This window comes from Mirounga leonina, unplaced genomic scaffold, assembly GCF_011800145.1.
Source record: "Mirounga leonina isolate KUSES-001 unplaced genomic scaffold, KU_Mleo_1.0 Mir_115, whole genome shotgun sequence".
Classification (NCBI taxonomy): Eukaryota; Metazoa; Chordata; class Mammalia; order Carnivora; family Phocidae; genus Mirounga; species Mirounga leonina.
In genome coordinates this window covers 61383847-61407325 of record NW_023270268.1, presented here as the reverse complement: position 1 = coordinate 61407325, position 23479 = coordinate 61383847, and the positions used below count along the sequence as shown (strand labels likewise).

Genomic DNA, 23479 nt, shown 5'->3' with positions numbered 1-23479 from the left:
ATGGATGTCAAATTACAGGGCAGGGAAGCAGCAGGGAAAATACTTATCTCTTTCTTGGTATTTGAAATAGAATGTGGCATATTTATCCTACCTCAGTCTGAACTTGGAGGCATTCTCTTTGAGGGTAGGGGGTTGTGGGCTCATTTATTAAACTAGAATTTCAGAATCAGATCCCAATAAGTAAGAACATTTGGATTTCCCAGAAAAGAGCATTTAAAAGTTCATCTTAGTAATTCTTGTATTGGAGCAATTTACTTACCTTTTTAAAGGTGTTATTTAAAGAATGGAAGACTCTATTGAGCACAATCATTAAGACAGATCAAAAGAGCTAAGTGTGTGTAAAAACACACAGAAACAAAACTCAAAACTTTCTGGTAGAATTTTCAGACTCTGTGCTTACTCTCTCACTGGCTGTTGTGAAATCCAGCATGTGTTATGCAAGGTTCAAGCTCAAGGCTCTCGTTTATTAACCACAAGCCTTTCTTTCTGATTGTTTTCAACTAGGGAATCCTCAGTCTGGGGGGACAGTTTCAAACAGAAAGCATGAGAATTCCCTTTTTGGACCAAGGGGTAATTATGTGAAATTTGTTGGAAGAGATCATTGTTTCCAAACTGTAACCTCCTTTAGAAGAGTACTTGGCAACTATCACTTGTTTGAGCAAGTATTTTGCATGGCCAATGATTTATAAATCCCCTAGAAAATACCTCTTTTCTAGTGGTGGCAGTGACTTTTGTAGATAACAGCTTCCTTTGAAATCTGTTTAAGATTCAGAGCTAGGTGAGTTACAAAGGTTCAAAAATGGAAACTGTGCATAATTAGCATTTTCTAAAGTTGGTTCAATTTTTTAAGTTTTTTTTTTTTAATTTGAGTACAGTTGACACACAATGTTACATTATTTTCAAGTGTATAAGGTAGTGATTCAACAAGTGCATGTTATGCTGCACTTACCACAAGTGTAGCTACCATCTGTCACCATTGGAAACTATTACAGTACCATTAACTACATTCCCTATGCTGTGCCTTTTTATTTGAATTTGAGCATCTACTATATTCACAGTACTGGGAAGAAGGTAAAAAGATAATTGAGACATAGCCTTTGCCCTCAAATAGTTGAAAATCAAAACGGGGAAATAGACAGGAAAACAACTAACTCTAACAGCACAAGGTAAATGATAGATGAATATATTCTGAGGTACATTTTATGTTCTTGGGGATCCAACAAGGAAGGAGCTCACACTTGTGGGGGAAGTGGTGACCATGGTGAGTGGGAACCCTTAGTAGATGAGATAGCATCTAAATGGGATCTGAAAGAATGTCAATGTATAAATCTTAAATGCTTCTTCCTCCATGAGACCTTCACTATAGCAAAGATCTCCACCTTCACCACTCCCACATTTCAAACTGTTTTGTTTTCTCCTCAGAACTTAGGACCATCTCATATTCTCCCTCTCCCCACCAGACTGTAAGGTTCATGAGAACAGGGACGTTGTTGGTCTTGCTCACGACTTCATCCCTAGCTCTCAGAACAGTAGCAAACCCTCACTAAAGACTCATGGAATGGAGAGTGAGAGAAGGGTGTTTTCGATCAGAAGGTTGTCAGGGAAAACAATACAGAGAAACCAAATTCCACAGGATGTTCATGGACACAGAATAGGTTTTTATGGACAAATAAGATGGGCAAATTGGTTATGACCAATCACAAAAACATTTTCTGAGGTATCCAGAAAGCTGTGGCCAGTTTTTTTTTTTTTTTAAAGATTTTATTTATTTGAGAGAGAGAGAATGAGAGAGAGAGCACATGAGAGGGGGGAGGGTCAGAGGGAGAAGCAGACTCCTGCTGAGCAGGGAGCCCGATGTGGGACTCGACCTGGGACTTCAGGATCATGACCTGAGCCTAAGGCAGTCGCTCAACCAACTTTGAGAAGAAAAGTGATGAGCTCTAACCCTGTGAAATCTTTCTAAAATGAGTGTCACTCTTGATAACCTAGGATAAAACTTTGTTGTGTGAATGGTACACCTTCAGCAGATACACTCATCCACAAAAGCAGTTGTGTGATATGTTTTTCAATCCCTTTTATCCAGGTTTTTAAAAATGGGATATGATGTGGAATGGAATATCCCATTTTGGGATATTATGGAATATTATGGAATATATGGAATATTATTGGAATGGAATATTATGGAATATTATGCAGCCATAAAAAGAATGAATTTTTGCCATTTGTAACAACATGGATGGAGCTAGAGAGTATAACACTAAGAGAAACAAGTCAGTCAAAGAAAGACAAATACCATATGATCTCACTCATACGTGGAATTTAAGAAGCAAAACAAGTGAGCAAAGGAAAAAAAAAGAGAGAGAGGGAGATAAACCAAGAAACAAACTCTTAACATAGAGAACAAGCTAGTGCTTACCAGAGGGGAGGTGGGTGGGGGTATGGGTGAAATAGGTGATGTGGATTAAGGAGGGCACTTGTCGTGATGAGCACTGGGTGTTGTATGGAAGTGCTGAATCACTATATTGTACACCTGAAACTAATATAACTATATTGGAATTAAAATAAAAAACTTAATAAGAAATAAATAACTTTAAAAATGGGATATAGGGAAGTTTTCTGTTTTTATTATTACTAATGTGCCCCCAAATGTGATAAATGGGTAGCAGTCTTTAAGTACACAGAGAAGACGTTCATTGCAAGTGTACATAGAGCTTTAGTGACTTCAGTTTGGGACAGAATAAACTTAGGGCAAGTGGGGGTTTGTTGTAAACAAAAGATTTTGTTTAAATTTAAATAAAAAATAAGAACAATAACCTGTCAAGTTCCCACATGTATTTACTCCCACAGTGGTAAATTTTACCTAGTCCCAAGAATACTATTTATCAGAGCAGCTCCCAGGTATTGGGATGAACCAGACACCTTCAAAGCGTTGACTGATTACTCTTTGCTAGCAGTTCACTAGGATTACACAGCCACTCCAACATCAACAGCCTGAAAGAAAATGATACGAGGCTTGGAACAAAGGCTGGAATGCAGGTTAGCAACTGCCTTACATTGTAGTAAATACATCAATTAACATTCATCAGTGTCTAGAGACATGATCTGGTAAGAGTATGGAATGAACTGTATATGACAATTCAATTTTCTACCCGCCCCCCCCCCCCCCCCCCCCGCCCCAAGAAACCTTGGCTACTCCTTACTTTTGCACAATAGAATTTGGAGAGAACTCTGGGTGGGTTTGCCGTTCTTCCTAACTATGGAACTTTTTAAAACTGCTGGGAATGTTATCGGGGTAGTATAATGTAAGTACAGCCTGGGAGTACTTGTTTCCATCTTCATCCATCAGCTCAGACCTAGGAGGTGTTTTCAGAAGTTCACCAACTGCACCAAAGTAATGGAAGGGCAGAAAGAAAGTTTTTCATGTTCTTTTATTTGCCAGGTGTTTCAAGGCACTCATTCTTTTTGAAGTGTTGGAATGGGATGTTTGTGGGAGGAATTGAAGTGCCTGCCCCAAGAAGTAGGGAAAGAGGCAAATTAATCCTGTGACTTTTTCTTCTCCTCTGAATCTTGGGCTAAAATCATGGGAAAAGTTCATCATTTCCCATCATCTCATCAAGTGTTGCTCATTGTTCATTGACCAGTAATACCTCTTTCAAACAGAAACCTTCTTCTAAACTTATTTAATCCAGGCTGTTTCATACATCAACACAGAAATCCTGGCAGGGGAGTTTTGGAAAGAGCTCATCTTTTTGTATCATGTCAATGACCACATTGATTTTTCTTTACATTTGGTTTCAACAAGTGTTTATTGAGAGATTTATTGATAAGGGAGTAGTAGAGAATGAATTGTTAATGAGCCATCACTTTTTGTTATCTGAATGCAGGTAGACCTGAAAGACACTGACCTTTAAGAGGTGTCACTTAAGACCTAGAGACATGAGAACCTTTCCCTATAATAATGATAATGACTTCTGGCATTTGTAATTTCCCCTAAAGTTTACAAAAGATGCTCAAATGCATTATTTCTTCCGATTCTCACTTCAATTTTGTGTCGTATTTTAAAAACCACTTTTGTCTAATAGAAATAAATGTGAGCCATATATTAATTTTAAATTTTCTGGTAGGTAGCTACATTAAAACAGGTAAAAATAAACAGGTGTAATTAATATTACTAACATATTTCATTTTACCCATTATATCAAACCATTTCAGAATATAACCAATGTACAAGAATTATCAACTAGATATTTTGTAATTTTCATACCAAGTTTTAAAAATCTGGTGTATATATTTTTAAACTTACAGTACATCTCAATTTGAAGAAACCACATTTCTAATACTTTATTTCCACATGTATCTGTGGGCTACCATATTGAACAAAAATCAGATATGGGTGAAAAAATTGAGGGTCAAATAGATTGAGGGGCTTTCCTGGGTCACATAATTGGTTAGGTGGACTTGAACCCAGTTTGGTCTTCTGGTTTAAACAGAAATTGGATTAGATTTGTGGTTTACAGATTATCTGAATTACTTGTAATATTATGGGTTAAGGTTACAGAATAGGAAGCTGGCGATGTTGCAAAGAATGATTCACTCACTTCAGCACGATTGGCTTGCTTTGGCTGATGTTTTCAAGTCAGCAAATACATATTGAATTGTCATGGGCTGGAAACTTCCCTGGATTCTGAGGATTCTGCAATAAACTAGGCATCCGTACTCCCTCCCTTCATCACCTTATAGTCCAGTGGAGTTTTGGTGGTGGTGGCTTTAATAACCTTTCCCACTTGGGCTCACTTGAGTTGGGGTGTGCCAATTGCATGATCCTTTAATGACTCTCCCCATATTTACACAAGTTTTGTTTGTTTGTTGTGTGTATGTGTGTTTTGGCTAGATGTATATAATGCTGTTTCTTGGAAAAATTTATAATGCTTTTCCTTTCCACTGAGAAGAAAGTCTGCTCAGCTGTTTTTTCTTCAACCAAGTACTTTCACTTGACCCTTTAAGCCAGCTAAACCGAAGAAAAATGCAGTTATACCCTACTGCTTGAAATGGTGTAGCGATCTAGGAGCATTAATTTAAAAATTCATAAATCCTTTACACTATACAAAATTATGACCTGTAACCTTTTTTTCAGGTGACTTATTTTGACTTAACTATGTCCAAATAAATGTGTTTATTTAGGAGAGCTCAGTGCTACCCAAAACTGACATTTAGCATCTCCTATGGCTCAAAATATGTACAAGAGATGTGGACCACCCTCTGTTTCCTCATTATGCCAAATAATGGGAAGTGGAAATCACTCTAATCCTTTCTTCTATGTCTGCTGTACCTCTGCGAATATGATAAACTCAATCCAATTAAAAGTCATTACCTCTCCAGGGCTTTGCTGGAGTCTGTAACCTTTATTTCACAATCCTCTTGATTATCTGTCTTCATCACAAGTAGAATTTTTAGCCATCTTCCATTTCAGTTTTCTCTTAAAGAAGAGGAATACACTTTTAGTGTTGAATATTATAGTCCTTATTTTCTGTACCATTCACTTGACTCTATTCAGTGCAGCCTTATATTATACAACTTAATTCTTCCTGGGCATTTGTCTTATCTCCCTGACTAGATTGTAAGTCCTTTGAAATCTGCAATTTTACTTTATTCTTTGTACTCTCCCTACCCCACCCTGCCATGGTGCTTTGTATATAGAAGTCTTATTGACTTAATGATTATTGGTTTGTGGTATATGTTGGATCATAGTTGCTAAAATATAATAGTGGGAATGAGTATTAAAAAGTTAGATGAGGAGTGCCTGGGTGGCTCGGTCTGTTAAGCGACTGCCTCTGGATTTCAGCTCAGATCATGGCTTCAGGGTCCTGGGATCGAGCCCTGTGTCGGGCTCTGTGCTCAGCACAGAGTCTTCTTGTACGTCTCTCTCTCTCTGCTCCTCCTCCTGCTCTCTCACATAAATAAATAAAATCTTTTTAAAAAAGTTAGATGAAGTAGATACATTAATACAATGATAATAGAAACAGAAACAACAAAAACAACAGTAACACAAAGCTTATTAAGTTACTGGGTAATTGTTCTGTAGACTTCCAGTACCTCTCCTGCCCCCGGTGAAATTTTTAACATCATATACTTTTGATAGAATTATAACATTTCAAATTTTTCCTCTCAAGCAGTCAGACTTTACATAGGTTTACATGGATTGATTCACAATATATCTGAACCAGCAAGCATCTTAAATATTTAGATGAATAAACTGATTATTTTCTGGCTTCTTTAGCTCTGAAATTCTACAATGCCATGAAAAATAAATATTTCAGTCAATTATCCTGAGGTTTAAGCAATATGATGACAAAATATTTTATTTAACTCAACTAGAATGGCTCTAAGCTATTAAAACAAGCAGTTTGTTAAGGAAGATTTATTGGAACAGACCCGAAAGATGATCAGCAAAAGCACAAAACAAAGACACTGAGATTTTTTATTTTGGAGAATAATTCCTAGAGCTAAGTAAGGGTTATAATGTTGATATAAATGAGCAGCAAAATATTTTATGCATATGCTAATGAATGTGAAGTCACAAATATGCGGGGTTTTGGCATTCCTTTTTATGAAGCTCCTTGATGAGCACATAGCTCTTTTTTTTTTTTTTTTTGAGATTGTTTTTCACCATATAATTACAGCTCTTGAAATTTATTTTGCTACTTTGGCTTTTGTTACTTTGACTATCGTAGGTGTAGGTGAATATTATTTGGGAAAGGACCATCATCTCTTACAGTGTGGGACACGAGAAATCCGTAGTACTGCCATTTTCTCTGATGAGCTCTTGCTTTAGGTTGGAGGCTCCAGGGAGATCTGGTCAGTCTTCCCTCTGAAGATAGCACCGTCCTGAGGTGAACAGAACTGTCTCTGGTTTGTTTGGCACAACTCTCAATTCACACTGAAAGATGAATGCGGTGTAGGCCATCTATAGGCTGGTGGGGGTTTCACAGGCATCACAGCAGTCCCGCCTGGTTCAAGGTAGAACTTTTAGTCTTTTTTTAAATGAAGTAGATCAAACAGAAATACATTTTTACTAGTTACATGACAGGGAAACCATCAACTTTTCTATGCGGTTTTCTCTTGACTTCTTTTATAATAGAAATGTAGACCATGCTGTTTTATAACCTGTTGGTTTCATCATTTTATGAGTTATTTAGAAGCAGTGGGAGTAAGTCATTCCTATTTTGATCCTAGCCTTAGGATCAAAAGGTTAGGAGGTTTTTATCAAGTTGGCATGCTCAACTGCAGTTGCTTCTACTCAGCTGTTAACATTCATCACTCTTCCTGACCTCAACTTATACCTTATTGGATTGCATTGTTGCATACCTGGTACCATTGCTGTCTTCACTACTCAACTCAAAAGCCTTGAGGGCAGGAAATGTATCTTATCCAACTCTATATCTAGCCTTAGCAACTTGCACAATGCAAGGCACAACATGGTGCCAAATAACATTTTGGAAGGGACAAGTGAACAAAGGTGAAAAGTAGCATCTTTGGCAAAGGCCATCACCCCTACACTTCCATCATCTAATTCTTCTTTTAATGCTAGTAAAAGATTGAAATCTGGGCACTTTTGTAGTCAAAACTTCAATTGGAATGTGCAATTAGAGCACTCACACAAAACTGGTAAAGTCTGGGGCATGTGTTTAATCCTTCACTTTTCATAGTATGGAGCCCACCAAAGATTTTGAAAGTCAAATGTGTATTTATTCCACAGAGGAAACTTTATCAACCAGTGCAAAAGTTTACTGGCACTAGCTGGTGATATAATGGGTAGTTTAAATCCTGCTAACTGCAAATAATTTTTCAACAGTGTTTATGATTGTGGTAGAGTTTAGTGAGCAGAAGTACAGATAACATAAATATTTCTACAAAAGCCGATTGTACTGGAGCCATAAATAAATTAGACCCAGTTTGTAAATAAATATAGTTTTTGCCAGCAAACATTTATAATCCTCTCTTGCTGCAAACAATAGTAATTTATATAGGAGAGGTCTTGAATGCCTTTTTTAAAAAAGTCAGTTCTCATTAGGAGGCAGTGCCTGGTGCCCGTCAAGTGTCTTAAGACCGTGTGACTCAATTAGACATTGAGGGATACTGTACAGACCACCTAATGCTACTAGTTATTGTACATGTTGATAATGACAGTTTCCAGAGACCATGCATAGTTTGGTAGTCTATGAAGTTGTCATATTATATCATTCCCTTAAATACCTAGCTTGTGTTACCACTTAGCAATGTTGAAATTACCCCCTCTCAAATCATAAGTGCTGTTTAGTGTGTGTATATACATATGCATAGCACATCTGTTCATATTTTTCTGAAAACACTTTTTACCAAAGTATATACTGTTCTCCCAGATTAAAAAAAAAAACCAACCTTCTTTTATGTTTTTCAATGACATTCCATCCATCCCCATGGTTTTGAATGATTTTATGTTTAATACGATGTAGTGGTGGGAAATTCAATATGGGGGCCTTTATAGCTTAAAATGGAGGCAGAAAAATGAACTCCTTGGAACCATCTAAACTTGTTTTACACTGAAGACACTATATTTGCAATGGGGCCAGAGTCCAAGCTGAAATTAGCCCACATCAAGGAACTTTCCTCACAGAATCACTTTGAGGTCAGAAGTCATTGTTGTCTTCGCTACCAAGCCCCGTGAGAACAAGGACCATCGTTCATTTTCAAATAAAACCTAATTTTGAGACTCTAACAAAATCTCATTCTTTTGGGCACTCTCCGCTCCTTATCAAACCAAGAGAGTGGTTAGGATAGTGTTCTATTGCTTGTTCACATTCCTTTTTATCAGCAAGCCATTGCTAGAACTCCCTCTTCTGCCAGACATGCATAATTATTTTCTTTTCTTTATGTAGAATTCCTGGTTATAAGAAAGCTCTTCTGTTTTGTAGCAGTAGGGAAGAGTCTGCATCAAGTCAGCTGTGAGAATGAATGTGAACTTACATTTACACTGTTCAGTTCTCTTACACACCTATCTCTGTTTATTACATGGTAGAAAGTAGAGCTCGATCCCATTTACTTTTTGATCTTCATCTTTTTGGGGTTGTTTTGAATATTTTCACCCCAGTTTATATTAGAATTCAGTCTCCTCATTACAAAATGCACTCCACTCCCCCACCCCCCGCCTTCCTTTAACTTGTAGCTCCTGAGTTTTGGTCTCTCTTTTGGAGGCAAGAAGGATCTCTGCCAAAAGCCACCAAGCCACACTTAGGTAATTATAATAAACAAGTTGGGGCTCTCATTTCACATGCAGAGCTGAATGAAGCAGAGCTGTGGTCAAAGGGATCCCAGTTGCTCCTCCATTAGCAATGGCACATTAATGCGCCCTCATGCTCCCCTCCCCCTTTAAACACTTCTTTTTTTTTTTTCATTTTTTTTAAGGAAGCAAATCAGGTCACTCCTTAGCATGGGAAGGGCTGCTGCTTTCTTCTGAAACCACCATCAACAACATAAACAAATTAGAGGTAGTAAACCACACATTCTGCCCACACGTAAGCCACAGTCCTCACCAGAGGGCAGTCTACTTAATGTGAGAATAACAGCCCAGTTTTATAAGCCTCTACTGGGAATAAATTCCAGTTTCACTGGTTAGAGCAAAGTTAGGCAGCCAGAGTACAGTCTTTCCTAGGTTACATGTGAGAGAGACCAAACCAATTCTCAAAGTGTCTTTTCAGGAAATATATTTTATATAAAAGCTTTTGGTACACCAAACCTTGACCATCCTTTGATTTTTATTATGTAGAATCTGGATTGCTTGAGTGGAATGAACCTGGGGCTGAACTTGTCCAATGTGCCTGTTTTCTGGATAGGGAAACAGGGACCCAAAAGAGCAACGGCTCTCACGCTCTGACTCTCATGGTTACCCCAGGTGCTGGAGACCAATTGCTGAATCCAGATTTCGATAATGGGGCTTGTGCCCCTCCTGCTTTCCCCAGTTGCAAATGGCATGGCCTACAATCCCCCATCTTGACCCATGTGGGAATTGTAAAATATTCTCTATACCTTCCTGATGCTGATATGCTTCCTTTCCTGACAATGGTTAGTCCTCAACTAATGTGTCCAGCCCTAAACGAATGTGTTCCGTCATCAGTAAATTCCTGCTTGTGATAGTCTTTTCTTAAATACCTGTTTAAACAGTCATTTAGATAAATGGTTTTATCTAAATGGTCCCATTTGTGTGCAACAGGAAATGCCTGCCTTCTTTTAGATACGCTGGCAAATAATTACTGTAGATATGGCTTGAATACTGAAAGGCTATACTCTGGTCATTTCAGACTGCCTGAGGAGTAACCTCCCAGTCTGCTGCACCATAATTTCAGGGCATTTCTATTTTACCCTAAATGAATCTGAAAGAAAATCACTTTGGGGATGTAAAAAAGTTTAGGAGAAAAGCCATCAGTTCTAAGCTTGCCACAAGTCTCTTAAAAATTTGTACTGCTAAAAGAAAGTTGAAGCACAGAGTTATAATATAAAAAGAACGCCTATCTGATCGGTGATAAGTCTGTTCTTACCTGGGCAGTCCCGTGGGTATTGGTGACCGTGGTTCCCTGACAACTGACTAAGCCAAACATTAACCAGGCAGTGTTTTTCCTTGGAGTAGTACTCACAGAGCTTTAATGTCTTTATTTTAGCTGTTTTAGATTCTGTAAGTAGATACTGAAGGGCTTTACTGGTACCTCAACTATGAATTTTTTGGCAATTTCTTTCCATAACCCTTTTTAAAAAGCTTAGTTCCACCTCTGAAGAGGAACTTTTGAAAGTGGCCAAACCCATTTCATAATAGCTTAGAAGCTACCAGTTTAATTCACAAACCATATTTGTTTAGTGAAAAGTCTGTGAAATTCCTAGGAGAGTGGAGAAACTCTTAATCAGATTTAAAAGCCACAGGACAAGCAAGAGGTATGCCACAATCCTATGAGCAAGATAAATGTTTGCTCATTGATTTGGTCCCTTACTTCTAATTCATGTGGTATTTTCTGCCACCTCCCTTGTTGGCCTCCCAACACTCTTTCATACTTTTTGGTCTTTTTGACAGCCCATAAATGAAATATTTTTAGGAAGCACTGGGGAAAAAAGTTCCATAAGAAAGAAATGGAATAGCATGGTACAAGGAAGTAGCAAATACTTGAGGAGCAAGGAAGCTTAGAAGGTCATTTAAAAAATTCCATGTGCCAAGCCATGTTGATAGATTATCTTGCCAAAATAATGGTCTCCAGAGACATGAATTCTACAAGCGTGGTTCAGTGTCAAAAGGTTCCATGGAGGTCTGTTTTCTTCTCAGCCCTCTCTGGAGGCAGCACGTTCTGAAGACCAGGTCCATTAGCAGCTCCCATTCTAGTAGATGCCTCTCTTTTCTAAACCTGTACCTCTGGACCCTTATCCGGTCCTTCAAAGCTGGCTTAAGTCCGTTTTCTGGACAATAATTTTCCTTACTTTTACTAGTCTCCTTTCTTCCTTTCATTGGGATCTTAAATTTCATTATCTTGGGGCCATTCTCACTGAATATTCTGCCGGCCAGGTCACAGCCGCCTCCTTTGTTCTGTCTGTGCATCTGGCATTACTCGGGCTCCTCCCTTTTCCCCAAGCCCAGCGCGCGTTTATTGGTTGTGTTGCTCGTGCAGAAGAGCTGGCTCCTGAGGTCCTCTGCTTTCTCACAAACATGCTGCTGGAGTTGTTCTGGAAGTGTCCTAACAAGGGAAGAAGAGCACGTCCAGTTTGAATTTTGGGAGGAAATGGATGTCTCCCCCCCTCCCCCCCCGCCCCAGCCTGCCCCACCATTAGCAGGCGTGGACTCAGGGACTTGTGTTCCTGTGCTCACGTCCTACCAGGAGGTCCCTGGTGGGCCTTGAGGTTTGGCGGTGCCTCCTCTCCTCCCAGAGCTGGGCACGCATCCTCAGTTTTCAGCCACGTGTAATCCTTCCTGTCTGCTTGCAAGTTGGGCCCAGAGTACTGGCGCTCGGGCCCACCCTCTTCTTTAGTAGCAATTAACCTTTACTACAGAGCTTCCTTTGAAGTTTGCTCATGTTTTTATTACAAAACTGCAATGAGGAACATAATGGGGGGAAATGTCTACATTTCTGAGTTACCTAATCTGTTCAATTCCCTAGCTGGTCTCCTCCTGGCATTTGTTTTATGTAGTTATGATCTCAACCAGTCGGCCTGAGATCTCAAACCATGTTTCTGTCTCAGCCTATTTTAAAGATTAGTGAGCTATTACACACACGCACACGCACTGCACGTGCATGTGGATGTGTGTATTGTATGCATACATGTGTATGGCTGAGTAGAAAGAGCTGATTTCTTGCTTAATGCCTACAGAAATCAGTCTTACTTTATAGTCAAGCTACGTGTCTGTATGCTTTTAATATGAAAATTAAACTCTAGTTAGTTGCTAAATATTTTCTCTCAATGAGCGAACATGAAGAGTAGAGAGGAAATTATTTATGCTGGTCTCCCTAACGATAATGCTGCCTGATAAGTATTATGACGGGTACTGAATGCTATTAATGGTGAAGTTTGGGATTTTGAATGGCATCTGCCCAGAAGATTTGCAGTTAAACTAGGCAGAGAGGCCAAGTGAAACAAATGGTGAGTTATATAAAACCCACAAAAAGAAAAGGCATCTTAGGCCAGCCTTGCAAATAAGAACCAAAGAATTACGAGTGAAATGGCCCTTTTTTTTCCTAGCTTGCCGTTCACAGGAGCTCAAATAAATGAAATCGTTTTTCTCTGCTTTTCACTCAGCAGTAAGTCATTGGTAGTCCAAGGTTAGTAGAAAAGCAACTATGGAACTCAAAGAAAATAAAAGAGAATCACTCTTTCTTCCTTAGGATGGGTAAGGACTTTCTAAGAAAAATGTAAAAATCACAAAGGGAAAAAATAGACTTCCTTCCATAAAAGTTAAAATTTTTATACAACACAAACCCATTAAAAAACCAAATGATAAATGATTTACTAGGGAAAGCACAAACTATATCAAAGGGATGAGTTTTTTTATTATTAATAAGGCAGACCAATAAAAGCTCAATTAAAAATGGACAAAAACAATGAACAATTTGCAAAAGGAGAAATAGGAATGACAAAAATATTTAGTCTCAGCAGTCAACTGAGATGTGAATTAAAATAACAATACACATATAATCTTTTCCATTGTATTAATAAATTTTAAAAGCAAGAAATAATAAGTACTAGGATAGTTGATAGGAATATAAAATGATATACACCTCTGAAAAGTAATCTGTCAATAATCACTGTTTTCTTACAGGAATCTAATCTAAGGGAATTAAAATGGACAAATATACATATTTATATGAAATGGTATTATCTTTATGGTACTTATGCAACAGAAAGTTAGAAGCAACTTAAGTAATTACTATGGAAATAGTTCATTTTTTGTGGGTCCATATAATGGAATATTATGCTGCAATTAAATGTATTTTTAGGAAATATTTTTAAAAACGTAAGTGTTCATAATAAAATATAAGTAAAAAAGCAGAAAATAGATTATTTACACAGTATGGCCATAATTTTGAAACAAACAAACTTTAAAACATATCTTCAAAAAAAAAAAAAGCAAATTGCCTGAGAGTTACAGACATGGTTGGGTTTGGACACCTGCATTTCAGTCTCAGGTGATTTGGGATATACTCTTTAGCTTCCTGGAATATCAGATTCCGGATTTGGAAAATAGAAGATTATTATCACCTTGGCTTTCTTACAGGATTGTGAATGTTAAAGTGAGAACATATAGATACGTCTTTGGAAGTTACCATTATTATCTGCAGTTTTCTCTTTGCAGATTCTGACATGCTTTCAGAATGGAACTCTCTCAAGTGGAACCCTATGTTAGTTATTCAAAGAGTCATAGAAATAAATATACTCCAATCCAAGAGTGTGATCTGGCTTGGTCTCTGGGAATATTAGAACACTTAAAACTGGAATCGAAGAGGCTGATTTCCAAGAGCATTGCCCAAGTCATTTGTCTCATATCCAACAATAAGGTTGTCTTTCTGTCCTCACTCAGTTAATGATACATCTAAAGGATGCATGAAGCAAATTCCGGTAGCAGGCAACTCAGCTCCAAGAAGTTACAAGGGTTATTTATCTTTATGGGACCACTAATGTATATAGCGGTTCTTACCTGATACTTACCTATTGTAAATGTGCCCAATTTCCCCCCCAATAACAGAGATTTAATGGAGATAGGATAATTGAGGTAATCTGTCATTTAGATGAAATGTTTTAGCAGCTTTTAGAATAGTTCTTGAGTAATGTACATGGAGGCATTAGTTTACTTTGGTTTATGCAAATATTCAATGTGGTGTGATAAACTGCATTTGCTGTTGAAAAATTTGTAATGCTAGATTACAGTGAAATATTGTTGCATGTTTCGATATGTAAAACTCAGCAGTTTTCTGTTTCTATTTTTTTGTCACCACAGCCCTTTTTATATTTAATTCAGATGATACTAGATTAACAGAGGCTTGAAAACAAATTGCCTGGGTTTGCATATACATTTAATGTCTGCCTGTGGATGAATAGGACCGTGAGTCTTTCTCCTGGATTTGCGTGACCTGTATAAGTTGTTCTTTAGGTTTAATTGGAATTTTTTGCCATTGTAAGCAGAATTGCATTCAGGCTTTAAATTCAAATTCTTCTATGCAGCAGCCTGGGCACACATGTGTACTTTGTCTCCACAAGAATTGAAATCCAAATGCAGTCGTTAGATTATGCATTGGGAGAGTTTGTGGGTAACTCAAAGGTCATGAGGTCAGCTATGCCAGTGGGGGGGCCCAGATGGGTTTGTCTCTATCCTTTTTCAAGATTTGAGATCACTTTGATGGAACTGACAGTATGAGTGATTTAACCCTTTGAGGAAATAGGGGAAATTTTACTGACTTTTAATGGATAATTACTGGAGGAAATAGTTCTATTCATTTGGATGCCTTTTGGTTTCCTGCTGCTTAAGTGGACAGGTCTATAGATTATACAATACTTCCAATTTATAGCACTTACTTCTCGAGGAAAACAAAGTCTTCACAATGTGTGATAAATCCCTTTAAGAATCTGTAAAGTAACTCTGCATTTGCAGTAGTTAAATGTTAAAATTCTAGAGAGATGGTTTTTTTATATATTTTTAGCTGTATCAAGAGTGCTAGTGAACTTCTGGCTCTTAGGTTGAAGTGCAAAATCTCCCTGAAGGATAGATTTAGATAGACTTTATCAAGGGCATTTGGACCCTGAAGTGTATTTCTCTGATGATATTTCTTTGGGGCATTACTAAAATTGTTTCTTTTGATGTTGGGTTTGGAGAAAAGTTTATAATCTGTTGTGTTCTATTTCTATGGGTTTAAAGGTGCTTTTTAGGATCAAAATAGTTCCCTGCATTTGGTAGAAACATATTGATTTGGTTTAATAGTTCGATAAAATTATATGTTAGGTTAATTATCTATTTAGTAAGCTTTATTAAGCACCTTTATGCAGATCACTTGGAGAATTTCTAAGAGCTGTGAGTTCTGAGTCTTCCCTTTATGGGCCAACTTCCTAGTTGGAATAACAGATTCATTCATATTAAACTAAATAGCAATGCATGGCATTATTTGATCATCAGATTTGGGGGTGGATTTTGTAGGAACTCAAGGAAGGGGGATATTTGTGTTAAATGGAATGGTGAGGGGACAAGCTGAAACTTGACCTGAGAGGATGACTACAAGTTGGATGGGCAGAGGAGTGGAGATAGGGTTACCCAGCAGGAAGAACTGCAGAGGAAAAGCTCACTGAGCTCAGAAGACAGGGATAAGCTTATTCTGGCCTACGGTTTCCTACTGGGTAGTGTTGAGAATCAGAGAGAACGGGAGAATGGTTTTTTATTCCTAGCCTAAGAACTCTGGATTTTACCTATGAATACTGGGAATTATTGGAGGCTATTGCATAGAAAAATGGGCGTGCCAGGAAGATAAATTTGGCAGCATTCTCAGTGTTGAGGAATACTGGAGGTTGGAAGCTAGAGGTCTGGAGATATATTTAGAGGACTGTTAGAGGATTCAGGAATGAAAACGTGGATGAGATGAATGTAAAAATCTTGCAAGAAGAATGGACAGAATTCGATGACTGAACAGATTGGAGGATGAAGGAGAGAAAATGTCCATGTTATTTTAGAACCTTGAACATGGATAATTAGGGGAAAACAGTATTCTTAATAGACATAGTAAAGCAGGCAGGAGACTCAGTTTGAGGGCAGATGATAATGTACAAGATTTTGGATACAATGAACTTGAATGATAATGAGCTTGTGTGTTGAGGTCAAATGTCTTATAGGAATAAGGTTGGGTTCTGGAATTTGGTTCTATGCTTGGTTTAAATGGCATTGTCTTATCATTTGACTCAGGAACCAAGCACTTAATTTAGAAAGATATTTTTGCATGTGCTATCACTTTGTACTTTATAGAACTTTAAGTGGAGTCAATACTTGATCAACAATTGTTAATGACTGTCATGGTTAATAAATTTCCATAATGAGTCAGATAAGGAATTGGGGCTAGAAGTCAGGTTTTCTACCCTCTAGCCCAATAAATTACCTTGGAAGATTTTAATAATTCGTAGAACTACAGGGTTGGTAGCATCTTAAAAGTCATCTAGCCTAGTCATCATCCTAAAGCTGAAATTCTTCCATATTATCCCTAATTTATGGTTATCTAGGCTATGTTAGAAGCCCTATGATGGGAACTTAAGGCAACTCATTTTACCTTTGGATGGCTCCGATTGACATTTGTCTACTTATAATTTCAACCCATTTTTCTTAGTTCTCTCCTTGAAGGTCTACAAATCAAACAAATCAGGTATGACTCTCAGTCCGTAATCCCTGTGGACAAGAAACGTGTGCTTATTTGCTTTAAGATAACTGAAATCCCCTTCATCTGGTGAACTGGTGGGAAATTCAAGCTCAGTCACTATTCTTTAAAAAGACCCCAGCAAATTGCATAAAGATCTTAAGGTCTGAAATGGTGCACTCATTTACTTCAGGTGTGGGTGCTGTGCTGCCTTGTGGAGTCCTGAGAGCCCCAGTGTGGAGTGTCCAGACTCCTTGTTACTCTACCTTGCTTTCCCCTCTGGAAAACTCACCAAATTTCTGTAATGATTTTTATTTTCACAAATGTCCAGAGGAATCACTAGCTTCAAGTAGCTTTAATTCTCTGCTCTGCGTAAGTTGTTGAGGCAAAGAATACCAATGGCTTGGTGATGTGTTTGAAATAGGAAAGATAAAGAACAAACACAAATTAATACTCCAATAAATAGTCCTGCCACACAAATTTAAGCCCCGTTGCTCATGGTAGCCCTTGGAATCTTTGACAATCTCCTACAGTTTAGTCCAAGATACATTGCATGATACAACTTTCCAAGACATCGTGTAATGCTTTCACCTCCCGATTTAGGATGGTTTGTGGGGTTGTAGGTACACATATGTTTACTTCTTATCTCAACTTTATTTAGACCAATAGTTAAATTGCTGGTTGTTTCCCAGCTAAATAATGGATTGAGCTGGCCCATGAGAGAATTGACAGTTGAAGATTAGCTCATTTGATTTATGGATTCACCACAGATAAACCAAATCCCCCATCTGTGAATCCCAGAGATTTTAATGCAGGCATATTTTAACAATGGCCTTCCCGATTTTGTCTTCAAAGAACAACAGCATTATAAGGTGGCTACTGAGCTGTGGGATTTTGATTCTTCTGTATTAGTTGGAATTCACAAAGTTATTATTTGTTCACAGGTAATGAGTGTGTATATGGCAGCTACCCTGAAATTCCTTTGGAAGAAATGCCAGATGCAGATGGAGTAGCCAGCACTCCCTCCCTCAATATTCAAGAGCCATGCTCTCCAGCCACATCCAGTGAAGCATTCACGCCAAAGGAGGGCTCTCCATACAAAGCCCCCATCTACATCCCTGATGATATCCCCATTCCTGCCGAGTTTGAACTTCGAGAGTCAAATATGCCTGGAGCGGGACTAGGAATATGGACCAAAAGGAAGATTGAAGCAGGTGAAAAGTTTGGGCCTTATGTGGGAGAGCAGAGGTCAAACCTGAAAGACCCCAGCTATGGATGGGAGGTAAGAATACATTTTGAGTGTACACATTTAAATATATGCAGATGTGTGAAGAAAAGATCAATTTTTAAGGTGGCCATAAAATAAGCAAATTCCAAATGTTGCAAAATGTCTTCAAATAGATGTTTAAGAATGAACCTCCCTTATAATCTTGCTTCTTGATAGAAACAAAATGTTGCCTAAATATATAGCATGATAGAGAGGAACTCAACTAATGAATGGTAAAGAGTAGTATCAACTTACAAACATACCAAAGGAAACAAATACAGTTTTTATAATTAACATCGTTTAGAAGCATCATATATGGCCATCCATATAGTATGTGGCATAAACAAACGTCATCATATGACTAGCTTATTGTATTTTATCAGTTCTTTGGGAGCAAGGCTTGAAAGATTGGAGGAAACATTTGTTTTCTCCATTTTTGTGGCTTAGTTTGGTTTTATTTTGTTCTACATGGTCATTTTGCTCTGCCTTCTAATATATTTTGCCACTCTTGTGATAACCCTGCTTTGATTCTACATGCTTCTAGAATATGAACACTGTACTCAATTCTGTGATGATTCTTTATATTCAAATTGATTTAATGAATAATTCATGCGTAAAAATGATGGCAAAAAACAATATGAAAATCAGTTGCTGGTTTTAGCCATGCTTTTCACAGAACCCATCTTGATAATATCTAAGAATGAGAAGTTATAGTCTGATTACAAAATCAAAGTAAATTTTATTTCAGTAAGAACAGGTAATTATGTGATGTTGAGCTTATAATTTTTGTACAGATTCTGTAGCTGTATCTCCTTCCCATTTATTTTTATTACTTGAAAACTTTTGTGGTTAAATCATAACATTATAATTTCTGGAAAACCTGGTCCATATCTGCAAAATGTATAGGCAATTTCCATATCAGCAAGAAAGTGTTTTTTGGAGATGTGATTGACCCTTGGTTTCCTAGTATTTCAGTTAGACAGAAATCAGATAAACTAGATTTATTTGGAATGTTCTCTTAATATTTATGATCATTAATAGAATATATGGTCAGCATTTTAAATAGAAATAAATAGGCTGTGCCTTCAGGACTTAATTTCACATTTTGGTTCCTTTGTTTTTTATGTATCCTCTTGTGAAATCTGTGCAAAATGCCTCAATCAAAACAATCCCTGTCCAAATTCTAAAATGCCCAAAGTTAAGATCTGGATTTGACATGATGACAAGTGAGAAATTCTTCCTTAGTTGTGTTCTTAGCCACGGCTCAGGTAAAGTTGTGGTTTGGCTACACTGATTTTAGACACGTATATTGATAAGAGATTTTTTAAAAATCACTGTAGCATTAACTGATATGTGAGTTGAATAAGTTTTAGACTAAATGCGTAGAACTTTACGTCATTTTTGTTCTCCGTAAAATAAAGGCTATAAACATTCTAATAATAAGTAACTCATTAAACTTTTATTACAAAATCTCCAGAGTTAAACAACAAGTTCAGTACTGCTCGAGATTATCCAGAAGGCTTGGAATAAACCAAGGCTTAATAACAAAATAATTTTGTAGTTACAGGGTTGATAAATGCAGGAGTATGTCTCCTTAAACAGGATACCTATGATTGGGGGATGAACCTGGGGAAAATTTGGCATTTAGAGGAAATTTAAAAATAATTATTTTTCTTCTTGGGAGTAGAATGTCTTCAGTATATACACAGGAAAATACTTACCTTGAGAAATGTAAAATGATTCTTTTTATTATGTCAAAACTGAGTTTTTTTATTGCTTAGAATTCAAGATACCTCTATAAATAGTTCATGACTCTGTTTAAAGATCACCCATTTCTTCTCTCTCGTTCAAGAATTCATTTGATGGTCAATTCAGTAATTTTCTTCACCATTTTAATGGTTGCCCTCACTTTTGAGAGTATGGATTATCTGCTCCAGATGTATTATGAACAAAACCAGAGAAAGGGCTTTTTTGGTGATTTTGGCAATCTTGTTATCCATGGAGGAGTACTTGAGCTCTTGACTCTAGGTTGTTGTTGTTTTTTTTTTTTTCTTTTCCCCTTCTAATCTTACCCTAGTTAATACAAAACCTGGTCATGATCAACAAAGGCACTTTCACAAAGGCATCTCGCCCTACTCCTGCATGCTTATTTTTAATCACTCTCCTGTCATATTTGCTCTCAACTATAGCTGATTTCTCTTCTGTTTGGTTAGACAGATAATTGTGATCAACTAGTGTAACCTTGCTTTTTGATACTCCTTCATTTTTAAAAATGATGAATTTAGGGACAAAAAAACCCCCTCTTAGGCCAAGGAAAATATTCATGAACAGAGGAAATCCATATTCAGCAAACAATCATTGAGTGCATACTATGCATCAGATTCTTCCTGCTTTCCTTACCGAAACCCAGTCTATCATAACTGAACTAATCATTGCTATCTCCAGTACCATCCTTGCTCTTTTCTACTAACAAATCTCCCCTCTTTGAGCATTTCCTGTATAATAAATTCTATTACCATCTGTCCAGTTGCTGAAGCCAAAAAATGGGTTATGTTTGACTTTACTCTCTCCCACACCAACCAGATATGATTCATAATTCCCATGTTCTATCAGGACTCCATTCTTTGCACACACTGGTCTTCCTACCTGGGAACCTCCTTTTCCTACCCATCCTTAGCAAGTGTCTATTCATTCTTCAGATTCTTCCCTTCCTTGACATTCTCCTTGACCTTTCTAGTCACAATTTAGTACTGCTTACATTTTGCCCCACCATAGCACCAGGTAAAGGTGAATACATATACTAAAGAATTTAAAACACTGTATAACATCCAAATTTTCTGCCTAGCTTCCTTAATAGAGCAAAATACCCATAGCTGTGTCCTCTAAGTGCAGTGTCCTGATCGTGTTTTATCTGTGGTGTCCGCGGTACTCTTTCATGCTAAGTGCATTACCTGAAATAACCAGACTGGATTAGTCACCTCAGGCTGCTATAACAAAGTACTACTGACTGACTGACTGGGTGACTTAAATGGCAGAAATTTATTTTCTCACAATTCTGGAGGCTAGAAGTCCCAGATCTAGGATAGTTGATTTGGCTTCTGTTGGGGACTCTCTTCTTGGCTTGCAGATGGCCACCCTCTTGCTATGTCTTCACATGGCCATTCCTAGGTGCATGTGTGCACACGTGCACATGCACACACACACAACATAGGCTGAGGGGCAGAGTGCTCTGGTGTCTCTTCTTATAAGGACACTGATCCTATTGGATCAGGACCTCACCCTTATGACCTCATTTAACCTTAATTACCACCTAATGGCCTTAGATATCTGCAAATATAGTTACATTGGGAATTAGGGCTTCAACATAATGGATTTGGGGAGGACTTAAGCATTCAGTCCATAACACAGACATTTAATAAGTATTTGTTTGGTAAAAGAATGAATGAAAGGATGGAAGAGCAAATGAAAGAATGATGTATGGATAGAGGATTATGTGACTCATAAGAAGAGATAGGGAGTGGGGCTGAGGGAGTTCCATGGAAAAAGCTAGAATCTGGATTTTAGACATGTGGAATCAAGTCTTAACTCTGCCACTATTGTGCAATTCTAGGGAAATTACTCAGAATTAATTGGTTCTTGCATTTTTATTTGACCCGTGAGCCAATAATAATTGCCCCATGTCATTACTTGTTATATAATTAAAATGAAGTAAAGAGATATGGTAGTCTTTTTAAAGAAGGTTTTTTGAAGAGAAAGCTCAAAGATAATATTGCAGTTAGTGACCACCTTTTTGAACCCTCTTTAAATAGTTTTTATTTTTATGTATGTATGTATTTATTTATTTTTAGATTTTATTTATTTATTTGTCAGAGAGAGAGAGAGAGAGAGAGAGAGGGAGAGCACAGGCAGGGGGCGCAGCAGGCAGAGGGAGAAGCAGACTCACCGCTGAGCAGGGAGCCCGATGTGGGACTTGATACCAGGACCCTGGGATCATGACCTGAGCTGAAGGCAGACGCTTAACCGACTGAGCCACCTAGGCATCCCGTGTTTAAATAGTTTTTAAAAAGTGTAATATATTTCCCCAAAAAAGGCACTTTTGGAAAATCATTTGAGTTTGTATTTTAGAGAAATCAGGTACTTTTGAAAATATGGTTTACAGACCAAAATACAGAGTTAGGTAAAATAAGCCACAGATATCAGAAACTGATTTCTCCCAAACCAGTACTGATTTAAGAAAGAGAAACTTTAAAAATAGTGTTAGAGTCTGGCAATGATTGCCACCTTGCAATGCCTAAGACTTGTCTCTAACAAAAAGATTTTTGAAGACTGGGGAGCACTTGATTGTCTCTAGGACCTAGAAGTAATTAGGGACAGGACACTTTCTCTTCGGTTAAGAACTTTAGAGGGCGCCTGGGTGGCTCAGTTGGTTAAGCGACTGCCTTCGGCTCAGGTCATGATCCTGGAGTCCCTGGATCGAGTCCCGCATCGGGCTCCCTGCTCGGCAGGGAGTCTGCTTCTCCCTCTGACCCTCCCCCCTCTCATGTGCTCTCTCTCATTCTCTCTCTCTCAAATAAATAAATAAAAATCTAAAAAAAAGAACTTTAGAGTTACTGATTGATTGAATAATAATAACAAAAATTCTGTTGTTCAAAACAAGGGTTTTTTCTTATGTTTTCTTCTAAAGAGGACCATTGTGTGACAACATGGAAATTGCATGGAGAGCAGAGGGGAGCAGGATTCTGGAGTGAGACTTCCCAGACTTAAGTCTTCTTCAAGGCTCTGTGTGCTAGTTGAGAGTTTTGGGAAAAGTTATGTAATTGGTGCCCCTCATTTTATATATATGGGACATGGTGATAATAATTGTACCTATCCAGTGAGGGTTGTAGTAACAATAGAATGTGACACTGTGTGTGAAAAACCTACCAAAGAGCCTCCCACCTGGTAGAGAAGCTTAATAAAGGTGAACAGCAACAACAGAAGCTTGGCTGAAATACAGATCTAGCACAGGGTCATCAGATAGGGCAAAGGCCAACTTTCTTTTATTTATTAATTTTTATGAAATTTTGCTCTCACTCTTCTCGTTTCCTGGAAGTTCAGTTATCTCTGGGGTGGTCTAATTATGTTACTCTGGGTTTATCTGAAAAGGAAGCACTGGTTGTTTTCTAATTAACAAAACGAGGATTTGGGAGAGATTCATAAATTTATTTTTAAACCAAACAATAATTTGGGTGGCAAATTTTTTAATGGCCTGAGATAGGTCATGGAAAAACAACGTGAGATTTTGTTTCCTTGTAATATTGTCACTTAGCACATTTTCTCTGTT

General features: G+C 37.7%; 1 protein-coding gene across 7 annotated transcripts in view; it reads left to right on the top strand.

Annotated features, from left to right (window-relative positions):
- MECOM (MDS1 and EVI1 complex locus) overlaps positions 1–23479 on the top strand; it is a 540477-nt gene that overhangs the window by 238073 nt on the left and 278925 nt on the right. For all 7 annotated transcript variants that reach the window (XM_034998618.1, XM_034998598.1, XM_034998584.1 and 4 more), the window contains exon 2: positions 17834–18171. In XM_034998618.1, coding sequence (XP_034854509.1) covers positions 17834–18171 — 338 coding nt within the window. The remainder of the gene's footprint in view (positions 1–17833; positions 18172–23479) is intronic.